The 19562-nt window shown below is 37.9% G+C and overlaps 1 protein-coding gene across 12 annotated transcripts in view; it reads right to left on the bottom strand.

The window, feature by feature from the left end:
* Nucleotides 1-19562, bottom strand: part of ERC1 (ELKS/RAB6-interacting/CAST family member 1) — a 390663-nt gene that overhangs the window by 233315 nt on the left and 137786 nt on the right. For all 12 annotated transcript variants that reach the window (XM_073789251.1, XM_073789255.1, XM_073789254.1 and 9 more), the window contains 4 exons: nt 12355-12492; nt 10955-11095; nt 9871-10011; nt 3741-3934 (listed from right to left, as the gene is read on the bottom strand). In XM_073789251.1, coding sequence (XP_073645352.1) covers nt 3741-3934; nt 9871-10011; nt 10955-11095; nt 12355-12492 — 614 coding nt within the window. The remainder of the gene's footprint in view (nt 1-3740; nt 3935-9870; nt 10012-10954; nt 11096-12354; nt 12493-19562) is intronic.

The following is a 19562-nucleotide window of genomic DNA, read 5'->3' as shown; positions in this document are numbered from 1 at the left end:
GCAATTCTTTCAGGAGTCTGAAAAGATACTACTATCAGAATTTCATCAGCCTACATTACTAAACATTTTAAACATTATGCCAAAGAAAAGGCTATTCATCATGCATCTAAATAGAAACTATAATATGCTCACTTTAGAAGAGAAATATTCAATTTACATTTCGGGTTCCTCATGCTAATCTAAATCAATCTACTTATATAGCATGTCAATCTTTAGGTTTGTTTTTACTATTATTTTCTCCCTTAAAATCATCTGTGGAGACTATCCAGAACCACCAGGTGATGACTTTCTGGAAGTGTCAACCTGGGTAGGCTACAGCACCCAGTTAACTTAATCCAACGCTAATCTAGATGTTGCTATGAAGGTATTTTGCAGACATTAAGTAAAGCCTACAATCCATTTAAGTAGAGGCGATTACTATCCCAGATGATCGAAGTGGGCATATCTCAGTTCTTTGGAAGGCCCTAAAAGCAGGCTTCCCAAGGAAAGAAAAGAAATGCTGCCTGTGGACCACAGTTCTGGCCCATGCTCACGGGAGTTCTATCCTGCAGGTGATCTCCTCCTGACAGCTTTCCCATACACATTTCAGACTTGCTTAGCCAGCTGCTGACAATCGCGCAAGACAATTCCTCGTAATAAATCTGATATATATATATCACATATATATAAATATATGTATGTATCTCTCCTACCGGTTCTGCCTCTCCGGTTGAACTCCCACTGCTACACACCATAGTATGGAATATAAATTCAGAAATAGTACTTCTTAGATTTAATTGGGAAAAACATTTTGTATTTTCAGATGTATGGGTAGGCCTACATAATCCTCGTTTTAAAATTGCAGTAGCTCAAGACACTGGTACAACACTAAATCATCTGACAGGAACTACTATTGTTCTGTAAGAGCAGTGTAAGGGACTATTTGTTTTTCTCAAGACCACAAAGAATAAGTCTGGGAATTCTTCATGATTTAATCTAAACCTATTAATATTGGAGAATCTTACATAAGTACTAGGAAATTTTAAAAGAATAACAGAATTTTCTTTAGCCCCATGATAACATTCTGCTGTCATTTTTGCACTTAGAAGGTTGCTGGACACCCGGTAAAAATGCATGCTACTTCCTGAATTAGGGTGTGGCACCACAGCTGCATCGCCCGAGAGGCTACTGCTTAAAGGGCACCCCAGCAAAAGAACCACCACACAAGAGATGGGCTAGACATCAAGAATAAGACAATTATATCCAACAATATCAGAATCTTACCAGAGAGAACACATACTTTACCCACAAGCAATGGACCTAAGAGGTACTGTTCAACTGGATATATAACCGGCTGGTCTTTAATTCTGATCAAGCAAAACCCCCAGCAAGCCCCAGCAGCAGCAGGAGTGGCAGCAGCAACTCCTCTAGTACAGAACTGTAGACTTACTTAACACTCACTTTCCCAGGAAGTCCCAAACAAACCCCCCTGACAGTTCAGGGACAGAAACGTGGCGTGGAAGGTACAAAGTGCGGGAGGCTGGCTTTCTGAGGAACAGCATGGCCAAGAGGGATATGAACACAGACAGACACAGAGACCAAAACCCCAATGGAATAGGACCAGGATAAGACAAGCCAAAAGAAAGGTGAAGAAACTCAGATGATAAATGACAGGGAGACAGACACCCACACACAGGAAACAGTGGAATAGCAACATAAAAAGCAAATGGTTAGTAAGAAACACAGCCACACATACACAGCTCAGTACTAAAAATCTGGGAAGAAAAGGCATAAAATAATTCCAATCATCTTTTATTCCCATCTTAAACTATGCTGCTCAATAACAAATTACAATTACATTGAGTTTTTAAAACTGTTTCTTTTCTTGGTAGCCAAGAAATTGTGTCGAATCTTAAAATAAGATTACAATGTTACATGACCAGAGGACAAAATTCTATAGTACTTTTTCAAATTTATAAGTAATATTCTGTGGAAAGAACAGATCATTTACAACTCTTTCCCAAAATGTGAGAAATATAGTGGCTAATAAAAGCTATCTGGTGTGCTTTGGATACAAATATAGATTTAATTCTATTTCTTACTCTCGTTCAAATCACGTCCATCTCCCCAAATCAGTATTGGGTCCAAAAATGAATTGAAACATTTTTCAAGCAAGGTATCTGTAATAGCAAGCAATAATTTCAATGCAGAGCTAATAAAAAAAAATCAAACTGAAAAATAAAACTTTATCAAGAAATTTCTTTTCTGAAATACTGAAATACATTTAGTGGGAAGTCACTAATCCATCAGAAGTATCGTATTTTAAAATCTATGGAATTAAGATTTGAATAAAAGTCTGATTTCAAAAAACATTAAAAATATAAAAATAAATAAAATCTATGAAATACTGCTGTTGATTTCAGGGTGACACAAAAGCAAAGAAAGGCATGTACTCATGTAAGTATGTAAGGAGAGAGAGTGTGTGTGTGTGTGTGTGTGTGTGTGCATACACACGTGTGCGGGGGGTAAAGATGCAGTGCAAACAGGGAAGACGTACAAAAACCATACATAATCTAATCTTGAGACTCTGACAACTTGTTAATTCTGATTTAAAGAACTTTATCCACCCATCTTATCCAGAACCAGACCAGAAAACATGAATAGAGTTAATACCAAAATAAGAGGAAACAAATGAGTAGGTGATCAGCTCATTTATTCATACTTTCAACTTAGTGAAGAAGAATTGTGAGCGTTGGACTTTATCCTTTTCGTTTTTTGAAAATCAAAATTCTATGGTTACAGAACAAGAGGAAAAAATTACTTCTAGGGGAAAATATCAAGTCTACCAATATCCTAAAAATTTAAACCTTAGTAAACAACTTATGAAAGTATTCTACTACCTCCCAACATTCAAGAGTATGAAAATAAAATACTTCTATGAATCAGGCTCAAAGGAGTCACACGGATTAATGACTTCATTCTGTCACTGCCAGTCTCTCTGACTGTTCAGAATACAGTGATTAATGCAGTTCTACTGGAAGAACTATTTCTATGCACTTGTGAATTTATGTTAAATACATGATGTAAAGAAAGAGGCCAAGAGGCATACGCTTTATCTTTAGTACAAAATACCCCAACAAGAAAAAAAGGCAAAGAAAATTCCAAGAGAGCTATCTGGCTGGTTCTGTTTAAACAAAGCTCATTTTGAAGAAGTCAAAGTCAGAGATCAAAAAAAAAATCACATCCAAGTCTCCTAAATTGTCCTCAAAATGTCCCTCCTTCTAAATTTGACCTATGTACCAATGTAATAGCTTGCTTCTCCACAATACAGAGTCTAAAAATTCACAGCCCAAAAGAGCAACAGCTCAACATAAAAGGTCTAAACCAATTAAAAATTTTAACTCCTTGAACTTGAGGTTCATTTGTTCCTTAAACAGATAAATAAATAATTAGAGAGCAAGTGGCTATCTGCACTCTCTTGATTAACCAGTAGAAAACTTTAATTTCTTAATCAATGAATACTTTCTCTTTCCAATCAATGATGCTGAAGTCCATAGCTTTCCCAGTCTATTCCCACTCTGTGTTGCCGTTCAGAGACTGCAACAATGAAGTTACACTGACTTAGAATAAAAGGTAGGTAATAAAGTCAATTCAGAGAGGCAGATATATTGGAAAAATATGTCCTGAAAAGTACATAGTTTTAAAACCATCCTTCAACCTTTCTAACATAGAGAGTGCCTCTTCAGCTTCCCTTTCCTTACCTTTCCAACTCAGCAATCTTCTTATCTTTGTCATTCTTCTCATTTTCCACCTCCTTCAAGATTTCCAAGAGGCGGTCAACTTCTGCCTGGGCCTTGCTAGAGTCATCTTTGTACCTGGCAATCTCTCTCTCTAATTGCTGTATTCGATCACTCATCTCTGGACTGGTTCTGGCTTCCAGTGCTGCCTCGTGTGCCTACAAAGAAAATGTCCACATTCTATCAGATATACGTACAGTGGCAGTGGGCAAACCATGTCCCCAAAAGCCACCTATACTCCAATTTCAACAGGGTATTATCAAACATCTAATAGCTAGTCTTCAATTTATAAGGTTCTTCTCTGCTTAAATATTACATAGACAAAATATCACTACACAGTTACTTTTTTTTTTAATAACTGGAAGTTTGTACCTTTTGACCACCTCCACCCATCATACGAACACACACACACGCACACACACACACAGCCCTCCATTTCTGACAACTACCAATCTGGTCTCTATCTATGAGTTCAGTTTTTGGTTGGTTTTTGGTTTTTACATTCCACATATAAGTGAGATCATACAGTATTTGTCTTTCTCTGTCTGACTTATTTCACTGCCCTGCTTTAGAGACAGACATGATAAAATAGTCAAATTCATTCAACATCTAGCAGAACTAAAAAAGCTGTATAAGACAGGTATATTGTTAATTAAGATCTCTGTGATCTACTTTCAAATTCCTGGGCATAGGTAACTTATTGATTCCATAAACAGTTACGTGTTAATGAATAAAACTACAGCTGATTCCCAAATATAATTAATACATTGTTTTTATTATATTATTATTTTAGATTTTATTCTAAACAGCAAAATTCATACAAATACCTTCATAAAACAAGAACAAGTAGGCCTGTTCCATACGGGAAACTACCGTAACTTCAGTTCCAACATGTAAAAAACTCAGAAGTCATCACTACCATTCTTACAAGGAAAAGTTGAAAAACAGAAAATCAATGACTTTTCTAGGACCTATCAGAGAACTGAGGTCACAGGAAAAATTACCCCTCCAACATCAAGAGACACCGGCAAACCCACAGAGCTGAAGCTGAGATCTGCTCACCTGGAGCAGAAGCTGTGAGCAGAAACACTTAAGTGGTAATTTTAAGGAACTGCTGGGGGCTGACTATGGACGTACAAGCAAACGAGTGAGAAAAGTCCCAGGGCCGGCGGTTTTAGGGGGGCCATACTTTCATGCGCTTTAATCCAGGAACCACACCAGGGTCTCACAGTGAAGAGCCAACAAAAATCCCCTTGTGGCTCTGGCTGCAGGAGGGGAAGAGTGACAACCGTGAAATATGCCCAAAGCGTACTGTATCCAAAGACAGACCCTCAGGAGCAAACATTGTAACAGAGCTTTATCCCACTAGGGAAGGGCGTTTCTCCCACTCTAGCCCCGCTAGTCAAAAATAAGACTCATATATTTGACACAGATGTTGGAATTATCAGACAGGGAATTTAAAGTAACTATGATAAACAGCTAAAGGCACAGGACTTCCCTGATGGTCCAGTGGTTAAGAATCCGCCTTCCAGTGCAGGGGACACGGGTTTGATCCCTGGTCAGGGAACTAAGATCCCACATGCCACAGGGCAACTAAGCCCGCGCGCCACAACTGCTGAGCCTCCGCACCTCAGCTAGAGAGCCTGCATACCACAAACGACAGAGCCCATGTGCTCTGGAGCCCATGCGCCACAACTAGAGAGCCCACGCATCACAATGAAGATCCCGCACGCCACAACTAAGACCCAACTCAGCCAAATAAATAAATAAATAAAATATTTTTAAAAAATAGTTAAAGGCACTAAGGGGAAAAGGAGACAACACCCAAGAATAGAGACGCAATGTAAGCAGAGAAATGGACACTCCAAGGAAGAATGAGAAGGAAATGCCACATATTAAAAACCTGTAAGATCTTGCTTATAATGTAGAATCTAAAAACGGTGAACTCATAAAAGCAGAGCGTAGAAGGGTGGTTGCCAGGGGCTGGGGGTGGGGGAAATGGGAAGATGTTGGTCAAAGTGCACAAACTTTCAGTTACAAGATGAATAAGTCCTGGGGATCTAACATATAGGAGATTGACTCTAGTTAACAATGCTGTGTTGCATACTTGAAATTTGCTAAGAGAATACATCTTAAAAAGTGTTGTCAACAACCTAAGTGTCCATCAGTGGATGAATGGATACGAAACTGTGGTATGTACATATGTATGTATGTATACACACACAGGAATATTACTCAGCCATAAAAAGGGGGAAAGTCTTTTCATTTGCCGCAATATGGATGAACCTGAGAACATGCTAAGTGAGATAAGTCAGACAGAGTAGATAAATATCATTATGATTGCACTTATATATGGAATCTAAAACAAAAACAAAAAGACCAAGCTCATAGATATGGAGAAAAGACCGGTAGCCTGCCAGAAGTGGGGAGTCAGAGGTGGACGACATGGGTGAAGGTGACCAGAAGGTACACATTTCCAGTTTCAAAACAGTAAGTCCTGGGGATGTGATGTACAGCATGGTGACTATAAATACGTGCTGCACATGTGAAAGTTGCTAAGAGAATAAATCTTAAAAGTTCTCACGGGCTTCCGTGGTGGCGCAGTGGTTGAGAGTCCGCCTGCCGATGCAGGGGACACGGGTTTGTGCCCCGGTCTGGGAGGATCCCACACACTGCGGAGCGGCTGGGCCCGTGAGCCATGGCCGCTGAGACTGCGCGTCTGGAGCCTGTGCTCCGCAACGGGAGAGGCCACAACAGTGAGAGGCCCGCATACCGCAAAAAAAAAAAAAAAAAAAAAGTTCTCATCACAAGAAAAAAAATTATAACTATGTATATTGATGGATGTTCAATAGATTTACTGGGTGATGATTTTGCAATATAGACAAATATTGAGTTGTTACGTTGTACACCAGAAACTAATAAAATGTTATATGTCAATTATGCTACAATTTTTAAAAAGTGTTCTCACCACACACAGGATAGAAGGTAACTATTTAAGGTTGATGAATGTGTTAATTAGCTTGATTGTGGTAACCATTTCACGATGCATACACAGATTAAAGCATCATGTTGCACACCTTAAATATATACAATTTCTGGCATTGAAAAAGCTGAGGAAAAAGAAAAGAGTGAAAATGTATATTGCAAACTCTAGAGCAACCTATATTTAGGTTGGAGGAGGGCATTGTGGGAGCAGTATACTAGGAAAACATCACTAATTAATTAAAATGAAAAGTTACAGTCTTCCAGAATGAAAGAAGGGAAAATACGAAAAGTAAAATGGCAAGTAGTAGAAAAACAAGTAATAAATCAGAGTAGGGGGAAGCCACCAAGTCCTCTACCCAAAGGTAACTTGATTTTTTCTCATGAACCTAAACACAAAGTTTAAGAGATCATAAAAATGACCAGCTATAGAAGTATCATGATAACAAGGATATTAAAAATAAACAAAGAGGGGCTTCCCTGGTGGCGCAGTGGTTGAGAGTCCGCCTGCCGATGCAGGGGACGCGGGTTCGTGCCCCGGTCCGGGAAGATCCCACATGCCGCGGAGCCGTGGCTGCTGGGCCTGCGCGTCCGAAGCCTGTGCTCCACAACGGGAGAGGCCACAACAGTGAGAGGCCCGCGTACCACAAAAAAAAATTTAAAAATAAAATAAACAGAGAAAATGTGGGATTGTCATAAATAGGTGAGTTTGGAATATTAGTGAATAACATTTATTACTCTTGACAGTACTGCTTAGTTTCATAATCCTAAATACATCTAACAGTCTTATCTTCAATATTCCAGTATTAAATAGAAAATTACTTCCGCTTATTTAGTGCGGGGGAAAAAAGTCAATTACCAAATCTGAATTAGTTAATCTCAGAAAAAGTATTTTCCTACTTATCCAAAAGTAACTTTAAGCTACTAGATTTTCTTCCTTTCCTTAGCTTAAGAATATGACTTCATTTCTGGCATACCCTACATAATGATTCATCACGAGGTGTTCATGCTGAACACACCCAATGTATGGAAAAAGAACAGCACCAAGTCTCAAGACTAGGCTGGGCCCCCTTTTCATCAGTAACCACATGAACTGGACCCAGTTAATCAGAGTTGGTAACTCAGAGATAATAAGCATGAAAGTGCTTTGAAAACTACCAACTGCCATGTAAAGATTAGAGAGGAATAAATCAATGAAATGGATAGTAAACACCTGCACCAAATTCTAATATTCACTGGTACGGGTGACTATCACTGTTAAATTAGCTCTTTCCAGGAAGCCTAATGCTAGCAGAAGAAAAATATCAGATAATTGAGATTTTTACATTGTTGTCTTACATTTCATCTATAAAGGAGCTGCATATTTTAATCTTACTCTGAATTGCCAATTTTCTAAGAGTTCGGGGACTCTCAGGAGTAGAGTAAAATCGGACAAGAACGCCAAGAGAATTAATCAAGGGATAAATGGTATTTTGAATTTTAGGAGATTATTACTCCACTGGCAAGTTATTCCATATGGACACTATAGAGTTTTCTACTATGCTGTTATTTAAAGCAAAGAAGGAACAGTAATCAAGACAGTATGGTACTGGCACAAAAACAGAAATACAGATCAATGGAACAGGATAAAAAGCCCAGAGATAAACCCACACACATATGGTCACCTTATTCTTGACAAAGGAGGCAAGAATACAGTGGAGAAAACACAGCCTCTTCGATAAGTGGTGCAGGGAAAACTGGACAGGTACATGTAAAAGAATGAAATCAGAACACTCCTTAACACCATATACAAAAATAAACTCAAAATGGGTTAAAGACCTAAATGTAAGGCCAGACACTATAAAATTCTTAGAGGAAAACATAGGCAGAACACTCTATGACATAAATCACAGCAATCCTTTTTGACCCACCTCCTAGAGAAATGGAAATAAAAACAAAAATAAACAAATGGGACCTAGAAACTTAGAAGCTTTTGCACAGCAAGGGAAACCATAAAAAAGACGAAAAGACAGCCCTCAGAATGGGAGAAAATATTTGCAAATGAAGCAACTAACAAAGGATTAATCTCCAAAATATACAAGCCGCTCATGCTGCTCAATAACAAAAAAACAAACAACCCAACCCAAAAATGGGCAGAAGACCTAAACAGACATTTCTCCAAAGAAGACATACAGATGGTCAACAAACACATGAAAGGATGCTCAACACCACTAATCATTAGAGAAATGCAAATCCAAACTACAATGAGGTATCACGTCACACCGGTCAGAAGGGCCATCATCAAAAACTCTACAAACAATAAATGCTGCAGAGGGTGTGGAGAAAAGGGAACCCTCTTGCACTGCTGGTGGCAATGGGAACTGGTACAGCCACTATGGAGAACAGTATGGAGGTTCCTTAAAAAACTACAAATAGAACTACCATATGACCCAGCAATCCCACTACTGGGCATATACCCTGAGAAAACCATAATTCAAAAAGAGTCATGTACCACAATGTTCACTGCAGCACTATTTACAATAGCCAGGACATGGAAGCAACCTAAGTGTCCATCGACAGATGAATGGGTAAAGAAGATGTGGCACATATATACAGTGGAATATTACTCAGCCATAAAAAGAAACGAAATTGAGTTATTTGTAGTGAGGTGGATGGACCTAGAGTCTGTCATACAGAGTGAAGTAAGTCAGAAAGAGAAAAACAAATACCGTATGCTAACAAATATATATGGAATCTAAAAAAAAACAAAAAAAAGGTTATGAAGAACCTAGGGGCAAGACAGGAATAAAGACGCAGATGTAGAGAATGGGCTTGAGGACACGGGGGGGGGGGGGATGGGTAAGCTGGGACAAAGTGAGAGAGTGGCATGGACATATACACACTACCAAATGTAAAATAGATAGCTAGTGGGAAGCAGCCGCACAGTACAGGGAGATCAGCTCGGTGCTTTGTGACCCCCTAGAGGGGTGGGATAGGGAGGGTGGGAGGAAGATGCAAGAGGGAGGGGATATGGGGATATATGTATATGTATAGCTGATTCACTTTGTTTTAAAGCAGAAACTTTAAATAAATAAATAAAGCAAAGCAAGAAATTGGAAAAGTTTTCTTTAACCTTTTTCAACTGCGAGTCCATCTTCAGACACTCTTCCTTCTTCTGCTCCAAAGCAATTTCTAGTGTCTTAAGCCGTGAGTCCTTTTTCAGTCCTGCGGAAGCCAGGGAAGAAGCATGCTCTTTCAGATCCAAGAGTGAAGCCTGAAAGAAGCAACATACATCTAGAATAAATACTATTTATTAACAAAATGGAGATTTAAATTCTTAAATTTATTTTCCTGGTGGTTTGTAGTTTCTTTCCATTAGCATATACTGACATATTTCCATTTCAAGAACATGAAATACAGAACAAAAACATTAGCTCTGGCTTTCAAGTCCTAACTAAAACAAAATGAATTCCCAAGAAATACCCACTGAATAGTGATTTAAAGAGCTCTACCAGTACATATCCATTCCCACAAAATAAATGGAAGTAGGTCAAGCTTTGTGAATGTAGGCAGTCAACCTTAGTAGCTACACTAACTTTTTTCTTCTCTTCTAAGTTTGGAAGAAACATTCTATTAGAAACTTAAATTCCCATAAATTTTCCTAAAGATATTAGAAAGAAAACCCTGAGAATGCCCCTAAAGCTCATGATTATCTGATCACAAGGCATTAGGCATTTTTGCTATTTAGGTGACATCAACAAGGTTCTTCAAAAGCAAAATCAAAGTATATTAAGTCACCTAATTGATCAACAATCATTTAAGATTTCTCTGCCAATGTTGAGGTGATCGTTAAGAGCTGATGTAATAGACTGTCCTCCTTGTTCATATTCTGTTCGTCTATCAGCTTCCTCACCATGAGCACAATATTTCTCCAAATGTAACTGGAGAAATACTGTTATTTTAGGATCTGTAGAATGTCATTAACAAGTAAGAAGCCAACTCATAACAGGTGGAAGAGGTAAGAGGTAAGACTTAGGAAATAAATGATTCAATCTACTATATCTCTGCAAAGCTTCCTGAAATAATCCCTGCTACAAGAAGATTCTTTAAATCTTCCAACAGATCGTTTTTTTATATGCATTCTGTAAACACCAACAACATATACACATAATGCACTGGCTAAGCAAACCAAATAATTCCATTTTGGTGATCTTGACCTCTTTCTCTGAGAGGTCGCCTTGCAATAGGCTGACTTTTTCTTTCAGGTCTTTAAGATCTTTTTTGTAGTTATCAATTTCCTCCTGCTTTTCTCGCTCATCTCGGTCCCGCTGGTCCTTTAAGCGTTCGATTGTCCGCTCCTGATAAGAGAGCACATCAATACATGAGAAAATTCCTTTCATACTTCTATCATATGACTGCAATTCAGCTTCTAGCTGATAAAATTTCACACTTCCATCCTCCATTCAAAAGACAGTGAAAGGTTGTTAATAATTTACCTTTTAAAGAATTCAACCTTCCAACCTATCTTGCCCTAACATACATCTGGTTTTGTTCTTTTGATTCCCCTAGGTTTCTTTTCCTATAACCTTAATTAGTATTAGATGTCCCTAGAGTATTCTTTTGGAATAATCTCATTTATTCAAATCCCAAGCAACAAAAAACTTATACATATACCCTAAGGACAATAAGTAGCAAATATTTCTTTTCTATATATAATTCACATGTTGCCTACAAAGCAATGGAAACAACTCACAACTCACACAGCAAAAAGGAGGAGGTTGGAGAGATTATGATTTGTTGAGCTTAAAGCATAAAGAAGGATAAAGAAACGAGAAACCATTAAAACTTCTGTCAACAGATACTCAGGAAGTTTGAAAGTTGAAGCAATTTAAGTATATTTATGGGTATTATTTCTGAATATATTTGGGGATCAAGCCTTGATCCCTGGGCAGGAAGCCTGAAACATTCTGAGTTCAAGAGGCTTAAGGAACAGTAACCCTATTCCCTAAAGAAAAAATAAGAAGAAGAACAATCCAATTAAAATGCCCCACCAAGAGTCCTTAAACCTCCTCCAAGACATTAACACTTGTCATGTTGGGCCACTTCTTATTTAGTCAACCATTCCTGAAAAAAACTAGGTTTGCTCATGAAGGCAAAATGAAGTGGCAAGGCCACGACTAGAAAAACACCAAGTACACTGTATTAATAACTAAAACCCACGAATATATTAGATCCCAATGCAGCACAGTAAAAGAGAACTAATGTTGCCTCCTGATGGTCAGTGTCTGACATTCCCACATCACCGAATTCTAGCTGACCATACACATAAAAAGAAAATAGTAAACAGGGAGCACATGGCTGATTCTTTAGAAACTTCAGCCACTGCCCTCCAGTACGGAATCCATCCTGCCTAGCAACAGATGCTTAAATTGGCAACAACAAAACGCATCTTCTTTCCCTTACACTGGGTACATCAGCAACAGTACAGGCAGCTCTTTTCCCTTTGCCAACGCAACTTCTTCTGTCTTCTCTATCAAGTCTCATCACTAAAGTGACTTTCAGATTAATGGGAAAGCAGAAGCAATGTGTCTGTGAGGAGTCTGGGCCAGTCACCCACCTTCTCGGCAAGGGCCTCCTCCAAAGTAGTCAAGGCGGTGTCAGTGTTGGTGGTGTCAGCCTGCAAGGATCTGACTCGTTCCTTCAAGCTGCTCATCTGCTTTTCCTTATCTCTAAGTTGCTCTTGGAGATTTTCAATCTGAGTTGTGTACACACATTTAAGGGGGGGAAAAAAAGGAAATTAAGAGAAATACAAACAGTCACAATAAAAACCATTTTAAGTTGGAAACAGGTAGATCAGGGTTGTCAGTGTGTGCTCTGTAGAAATAATTTAACCCTAAGGGTCTTAGAACTTCATGCAAAGCTTTAAACTGAGAATTTATAGCCAGAAGAAAGAAAAGACATACACATGGGTATGGTCATACATGTAGAGTCATAAATCTCTATAAAGAAATAAGGGAAGTAGCTAGGGAGAAAAGACCCAACATATAGGGATGGGGATAAAGGGTCTTAAGACCTACAGAGAGGAAAGCCATGAGAAACTGGATTACTTCCAAACCAACAGTGCAAATGCCCAGAGAGATTCCTTTAAAAAATGCTGAGGGAGGACAGCAAATTGAACAGCTGTACGCTAAGAAAAACAAATCAGCTGTAAAAAGGAAAAACTGTTCTTAAATGCTAGTGTTCAAGTTAGGTTTTTATATCATCTTTTATTTGAACAGCAAGCATTTTCAATGAAATTTATTATTATAGTTATTCATTCCTTTATATACACTAGTACGCATTCATTTACTCAAAAAACTATTGGTGAATTCTCTATTCTATGCCAGGCACTAGTGACACAAAAGAAAATGAACAGACCCATTTTCATTACAAGATGGGAAGGGGACTTTATGCAGCTGAATCCAAGCTATGGATGGCCTTCCATGCCATCCTAACGAGCACACATTTTACTCTAGACAGATGCGAACTATTAGGGACTTTTAAGCAAAGAAATGGTCCGGTCAGTTCTGTATTTCAGACTGATAATTCTGACAGCTGTGGAGAAGATATTCAATATCTATGGGGAGTTACGTAGAGACATGGAAACTGCTAGGAGATCGTATCAATTCAGGTAAGAGAGTTTGGAAACTAAATGAGCTAAGAGAGATGGAAAATAGGGGATGGGTTTGTGAAACAGTGTGGAAACAGCATTTTATCACTAGGGAGACTCCCGTACACACCATGAAAAATAGTAAGCAAAAATATGGAGGAACTGTAGAGAGATATTCTTAATAAGCAAAAGGAAAATAAGACAACTATTCTAAAACTCACAAACTTCATTCTTTCATTCAGCTACGTGCTAGGCAGTTTTCTAGGTGTTGAGGATACAGAATTAATCCAAACAGACAAAAATCCCTACCCTCAAAGAGCTTAACCCTAATACGGTAGACAAGGAATGAATGAATGAAATGAACATAGTATGTAGGATGGTGCTAAGTCCTACGGAGAAAAATGAAGCAGGAGAATATTATATCATCAACTACTCTTGAACTAGCTGGTTTATTTCACATGGCTTTCAAAAAGCAACGTAAATGTTATCTGCTTTGGGACGACTTTCTTGCTCTTACCTCCATGACAATAAGATGGCCACAGTCTGTATGCCATCACACATGAACAAAGTATTGATCTATATCATACATATACACATCTCCCATTCTTTTCTCTATCTATACATTTGTCTCCATTCTTCCATCTATCTATACATTATAGCATGAATCTCCAACCATATTGTTATTACTCATTCTATACACATCTCCACAAATAGACTGGATCTTACTCCTCTACCCCAGCTTTGTATCTTCATATCTGGCACACATCAGGTCTATAATAAATATTGGTTCATTAGTCGGTAATAATACATAAGCTTGGACTTTTATAAACTGTATTTAGGCACACACATAAACTTCTGCCAAGAAAAGAACTACAAAAGAACCTAAATCCAACCTTCATAATTCCTGCATCAATCCATTTAATATAAGCTCTTTAAGGGTCTGCTTCATTCCAAGCAGACCCTTCCAAGGGGAAGAAAAAAAGGTCCCTCTCTACAGTCCATGAGAATTCCACAGCAGAACAAATAAGCTAAGCGAAAAGATGCAGCAAACTCAGAATAGGGAACCATGAGTACTGTAAGGCTTGGATTTTCACTCTTTAACAAAGGAAGAATCCTACAGGTGAACCACTGAAATTGGCTCCAGTCTTTTCTATGCCAATAAAGTCCAAAGCATACTGTGAGAGAAAAGACCATCACATATGGGAAGCATTAGTTTCCTTTAGTTTAATCAGACACTCCTATTGGAATCTCATATGGATCAATACTTATGTAAATTCACAACCACTAAAGAGATTTTGCCACTTAAAAGTCGAGTACTCCATAACATACAGAAGCCAATGCCCTGGTGTTTACATGTGTAACCAGCTGTGCGGGTCACCTTAGTTGCTGACGTATAAACCTTATACAAAAAAAAAATATATCATTTTGTTGATTAGACTTTTTTTTACCAAGAAAGAGCAGTACAACCACCTTTTTTAAAAAATAAAATTTCATAGAACCAATAAAGTTTTACATACAAGAAAACAGACATTTGTTTTATGAGCCCACCTAGTATACAAACAGCCCTTACATGCATAATAAGGATTATACCCTTCTTTCTCCTCCATCATCAGCATCTATGAAAAAATTAAGATGTTAACTGTTAACAATTCCACTTGTATAATTTGTATGTAGTCCAACTCTTAAAGGGATCCATTATTCTTTGCCAGCAAAAACAAAAAAAACCAAACAAACCAACAAACGAAAAGACTTTTCCTGATATACTCGGGTGCAGAAGCTGCTAAACCATGTAAAATCCCCATTAACAAGTTCTCCCTAAGCTACTTTCTTATCCAATTACCCAGCTGTCTAAACTGTTGAGTTGGAGGGGAGGAAGACGATGCCTATTCCTGGAGAGCAGAAATAGCCATTCCACGGCGAAGAAAGGGCAGCGCTCACTAGAGCTGTCTCCTTTGGGCAAGCTGCTGTCGGCAAGGAAGACTTGCAGTAGATGCAGATGTGTGCAAACCAGCTGCAAGAGCATTAACCCAAAAGAAGCTCTGTGTGGTGAGTGGTAGGATGGGTGTGTACAAAGCACTTTCCATTTACCCAGCATCACGATGGACAGCAGCTGAATCCTACTGAAAACTCCTTTTATATATCCTCACTTTGGTTGTGACTCAAAATCGTGATTTTGTGATCAAGGCTCTCTGGGTTCAGACAAGTAGCTAACCAAGGGGTGTATGAATGCCATCATATTAATCTTGCCATTATTCTCTTCTTTTAACTAATCCAATATAGAGGCTGTGAAAACTGTTCACCCTAATAGTCCCATATCACACCATTTCAGTATTTACTATGCAATTTCTATAAAATATATAGTGGAAATCCCATTCTATACCAAGTTCAATTATCCACAGGATCTAAAATATACTATTTACAAAAGCTTTGACTCTAACAGCTAAGAGAAAAACTGGATCAGTTATGCACATACTTGACTATTAATGATAAAGATGACTGTTTCAGAATCATGCTAAGTGGAAAAATACTCCTTTAAATATGCTCAGAATATGTACCCCCCAAAAAGAGGAAAACTTTCCATTTTGTAGAAACAGAAACCACAGAATCTCTAGAATGGCAATATGATAAAAACAACAAGAAATTACTCGTGATGGGGGTGGTGGAGGAGGCAGAGGCAGTGGCGACATGAGGGGCCACTAACACTAACAGAGAGTATGGTATGTGTCAGGCACTGTTTTCAGAAATTTATGTATAACAGCTATTGAAGCTCCACCACAAGACTATAATTATTAGGCAATCTAGCTCCAGAATTGTACTCTTAATCACTGTGCTATAAATAATATGTTCTATGATGGGGGGAAAAAAAAGAAAGAAAAGAAGAATCACACAAAGATGTCTCAAGCATCTTTCCATAAACGATTCCTCGTTATTAAGTAGTGTTTATCAATAAACACAGTGTTATTACTACAGTCACATATGAAAATACTCTCCCCTACAGAAGCAAAGATGGAAGCGTGGAGCATCTTCCATGTACTTCCATGTACAGTCAAACATAACACAGTAAAGCTGGTGGGCAGAACCAAAGGCACTTGATATCAGGATCAGTATCATGATAGTATTAGGACAGTCTGTTCAGCCTTTCAAGGGGTAGAAGGAGGCTAGTTTATTTATACACACAGACTAAGGAGCACTTAACAATAGCTAAAAAAGCTTTTCTTCTTTTACTTTAATAACTTATACTTAATAATATTGAAAATAAAAAGTTGTTGCAGAAAATGACGCATTTTATAATTCTAGGGGCTCTTCCTACTTTATGCATAACCGATCTGTATTAAGAAGAAATCATTAAGCAGCTATTAACATGTATTCAATTTCTGCATGAGTAAAATTGTGTAGAGATCAAAGGCATTGGTGTTTATTCTATATATGTGTCCCTGGTGATAAATAGGGAGGGGGAGGGTCAATCAGGTTTACACATACAGCCTAAAATCATAGAGAAGAACTTAAGAGTGAAGAATTCAAGAAAGAAACACTTTTTAAATAACTATTTAGAGAAAGAAGGCATTTTCCTTAAAATAACCTCTCTAATTAGAGTATAACTCTGTTAACTGGGCTAGAAAGAAAATAGAAATAATTATTACATTAAATAGAGCCTTTCTTCTCCTCGTACAATTTTTATTTTACAAAGAGAGAAAAACTGATGAAAGGAAGTCTAATGCAGAATGCATGCTGCACGCGAATCCATCAAATCTGCACACCAGCTCCACACTGGCACGGACTTCTTAACATCTTTTGTTTTGTTTTTTATCAGCATTGCCAGTTGTCAGAAACTATCATGGTTCAACGTGGGTGATTTATTCCTAGTCAAGTGGAACTGATTACTCCGCTGCTGAGGCCCTAATCACTGAGCAAACGTAGAAGGGGCTTCCTATAGGACGTAGTTCTAAGGACAAGAAATCCCAATACTTCTTGCAGTCGCCTAGCTACTTGGAACATCATTTAAAGGAAAGAATTTTTTGATGATGCCTCCACACTTGTTCTAAGCAGCCATCAGTGTCAAATGTATTGTGGAAAGCAAGTTACTCAGAAAGGCTCTGACCTTTACCTTCTTGGTTAATAATACCTCTCAGTATCAGTGGTAAAAGTACAGGCTGGATGAACTGGTCATAATCAGCTGGCAAAAGAGATCTACAGTAATCAATGGAATCTCAAAAGGAAAAATTCACTAAGTCCCCTGATCTACGCAATTGTTTGTCTACCATCCTGCAGGCCTGTGAAATGTACTAACAGGGCACAACTATACTTTACCAAAATGATCAGGGTTTGCCCAGACTGTACTGGCCTCTAAATTTTACTTGTCCAGTTATATGTTTCCAATGATTAGAGGATACAAGAGTTAACAAAGTCATGTGGAACTCTAAGCAGTGTTTTAAACACAATTCAGGTTGTTAAAACTCCCATATCTATATTCTCAAGTACTGTTTAGGGTCTTTAACAAGCCCAGCAAAGATTTTGGCTGACAACCAATTATTTCTTTGGTTGAGTTTCCCTCCCAATCGTGCTATTCTCTCATCATATAAGTAATGGACGGATTACCGTGATGAATAAATAGCTAGCTATGTCCCACAGGGCAAGTTACTTGTTCCTTCTAATTACTTACCTACAAGACAAAGACCACTAATATTCCTTTCAATTCTAAAATACAACTGTATTCTTATGATGGGAAAGACGAGAACATTTAAAAAGTAATAAACTTCAGCAGAGTACTACTGTATTTTATCTTAAAAACTGTTCAAATCGAACTATACAGGAAGTATAGGTATGACCTTTAGGAAAATACAGGGTCCATTGCTCTGGTTAGATTTTATTAATTGTTGGGAGGGAAAGTAAGTTCCTTGATAGACTTGCTCATGGTACAGATAATGGAACTAGGGACCTCTTGAATTAAAATAACTGGATAATATGAAGCAAAAGCTGGTGAGACCAAAGGTCACTGCCAGTCAAGATCTGCTTGGTAGACAATTAAGGAAATGGCTCAAATACCTCTTTTTATATCTGGCAGGCATATATAAAAATTTGACGGATAGTCATATGCTAAAATTGCTTAAAAAAAAAGAGGATCCATAAATCTATAGTGGCTATGCTTTTGAAGCGGCAGCAATGATGAGACTGTACTTAGGACCTCAATTCACATCTATACAAATGGCATCCCTTGAAGTTGTACAATAACAATAGATAGAACACTCTTAGATCTAATAGTTCACTACATTTTAGTGATGAAAGAACTCAGTATTTTTAAGTAACTAATTAAAGCAGAAACACTAGGCTTAGTTTCTGCCCATCCCCCCACAAAGAACCACTATTCTTTGTATTACTTATTACCAATAACAAAGTTGGGAAAAATCAAGTACATAACAATAGAAGGCTAGCTAAATTAAATATGCTCTATCAACCATTGCAATTCATATATTGATGATTAATTAAGGATATGCAAACTTCTTTATTATATAATATTACATGAAAATGAAAAGTTATCAAAATGTACAATATTATCCCAATTTGAAGGAAAAGTTTATTTTTACATAGAATTTTCCTCGTTATACCTTTTCCACATTTTTCAGATATTCAGAATGGACATACCATCATTTCAATGATAATGACAAAAGCAATAATTTTCTAACTCCTATCTGTGAAATTTTAGGATTTACAAGAAATATGATTAGGATCATGATAAGAGAGATTCTCCTAACATACGCACTTAACAACATGGGAAATCTCTAGCGGTTTCTGTGGGACATGTGAGCATTTCTATTTAACCCACACCTTCCACCGGTGCATACTGTGGGACCAAGCCAAGCTGTCAGAGACTTGGGGGGTTTTCCGCAATGCCAAAGCAAGACTGAGAGATGACAAATGAATCCAGAGAAAACAAGACTTTCGAAACCTATTTGAAATATAAGGTCCAAAGGAAACAGCAACAGGATGCTTCACATAGTTTAAGTCTAAATTCAAGTTCATCTCACTAAATTTTTATTTTAGCCAGGCCTACTTTTATGGCCTGAAGTAAGCTAACTTGTACTAAAAGTCAATCCTAGTGTGACAAGGCTGGGTTTCCCAAGAAGCAGACCTTGAGACAGATTTTACTGTTCAAGAAATTAGAGGGTGCTCTTGGGATC

Source organism: Tursiops truncatus, chromosome 11 (assembly GCF_011762595.2).
Source record: "Tursiops truncatus isolate mTurTru1 chromosome 11, mTurTru1.mat.Y, whole genome shotgun sequence".
In the NCBI taxonomy this organism is placed as follows: domain Eukaryota; kingdom Metazoa; phylum Chordata; class Mammalia; order Artiodactyla; family Delphinidae; genus Tursiops; species Tursiops truncatus.
Note: the sequence above shows the minus strand (reverse complement) of the source record. Positions and strands in the feature narration are given on the sequence as shown.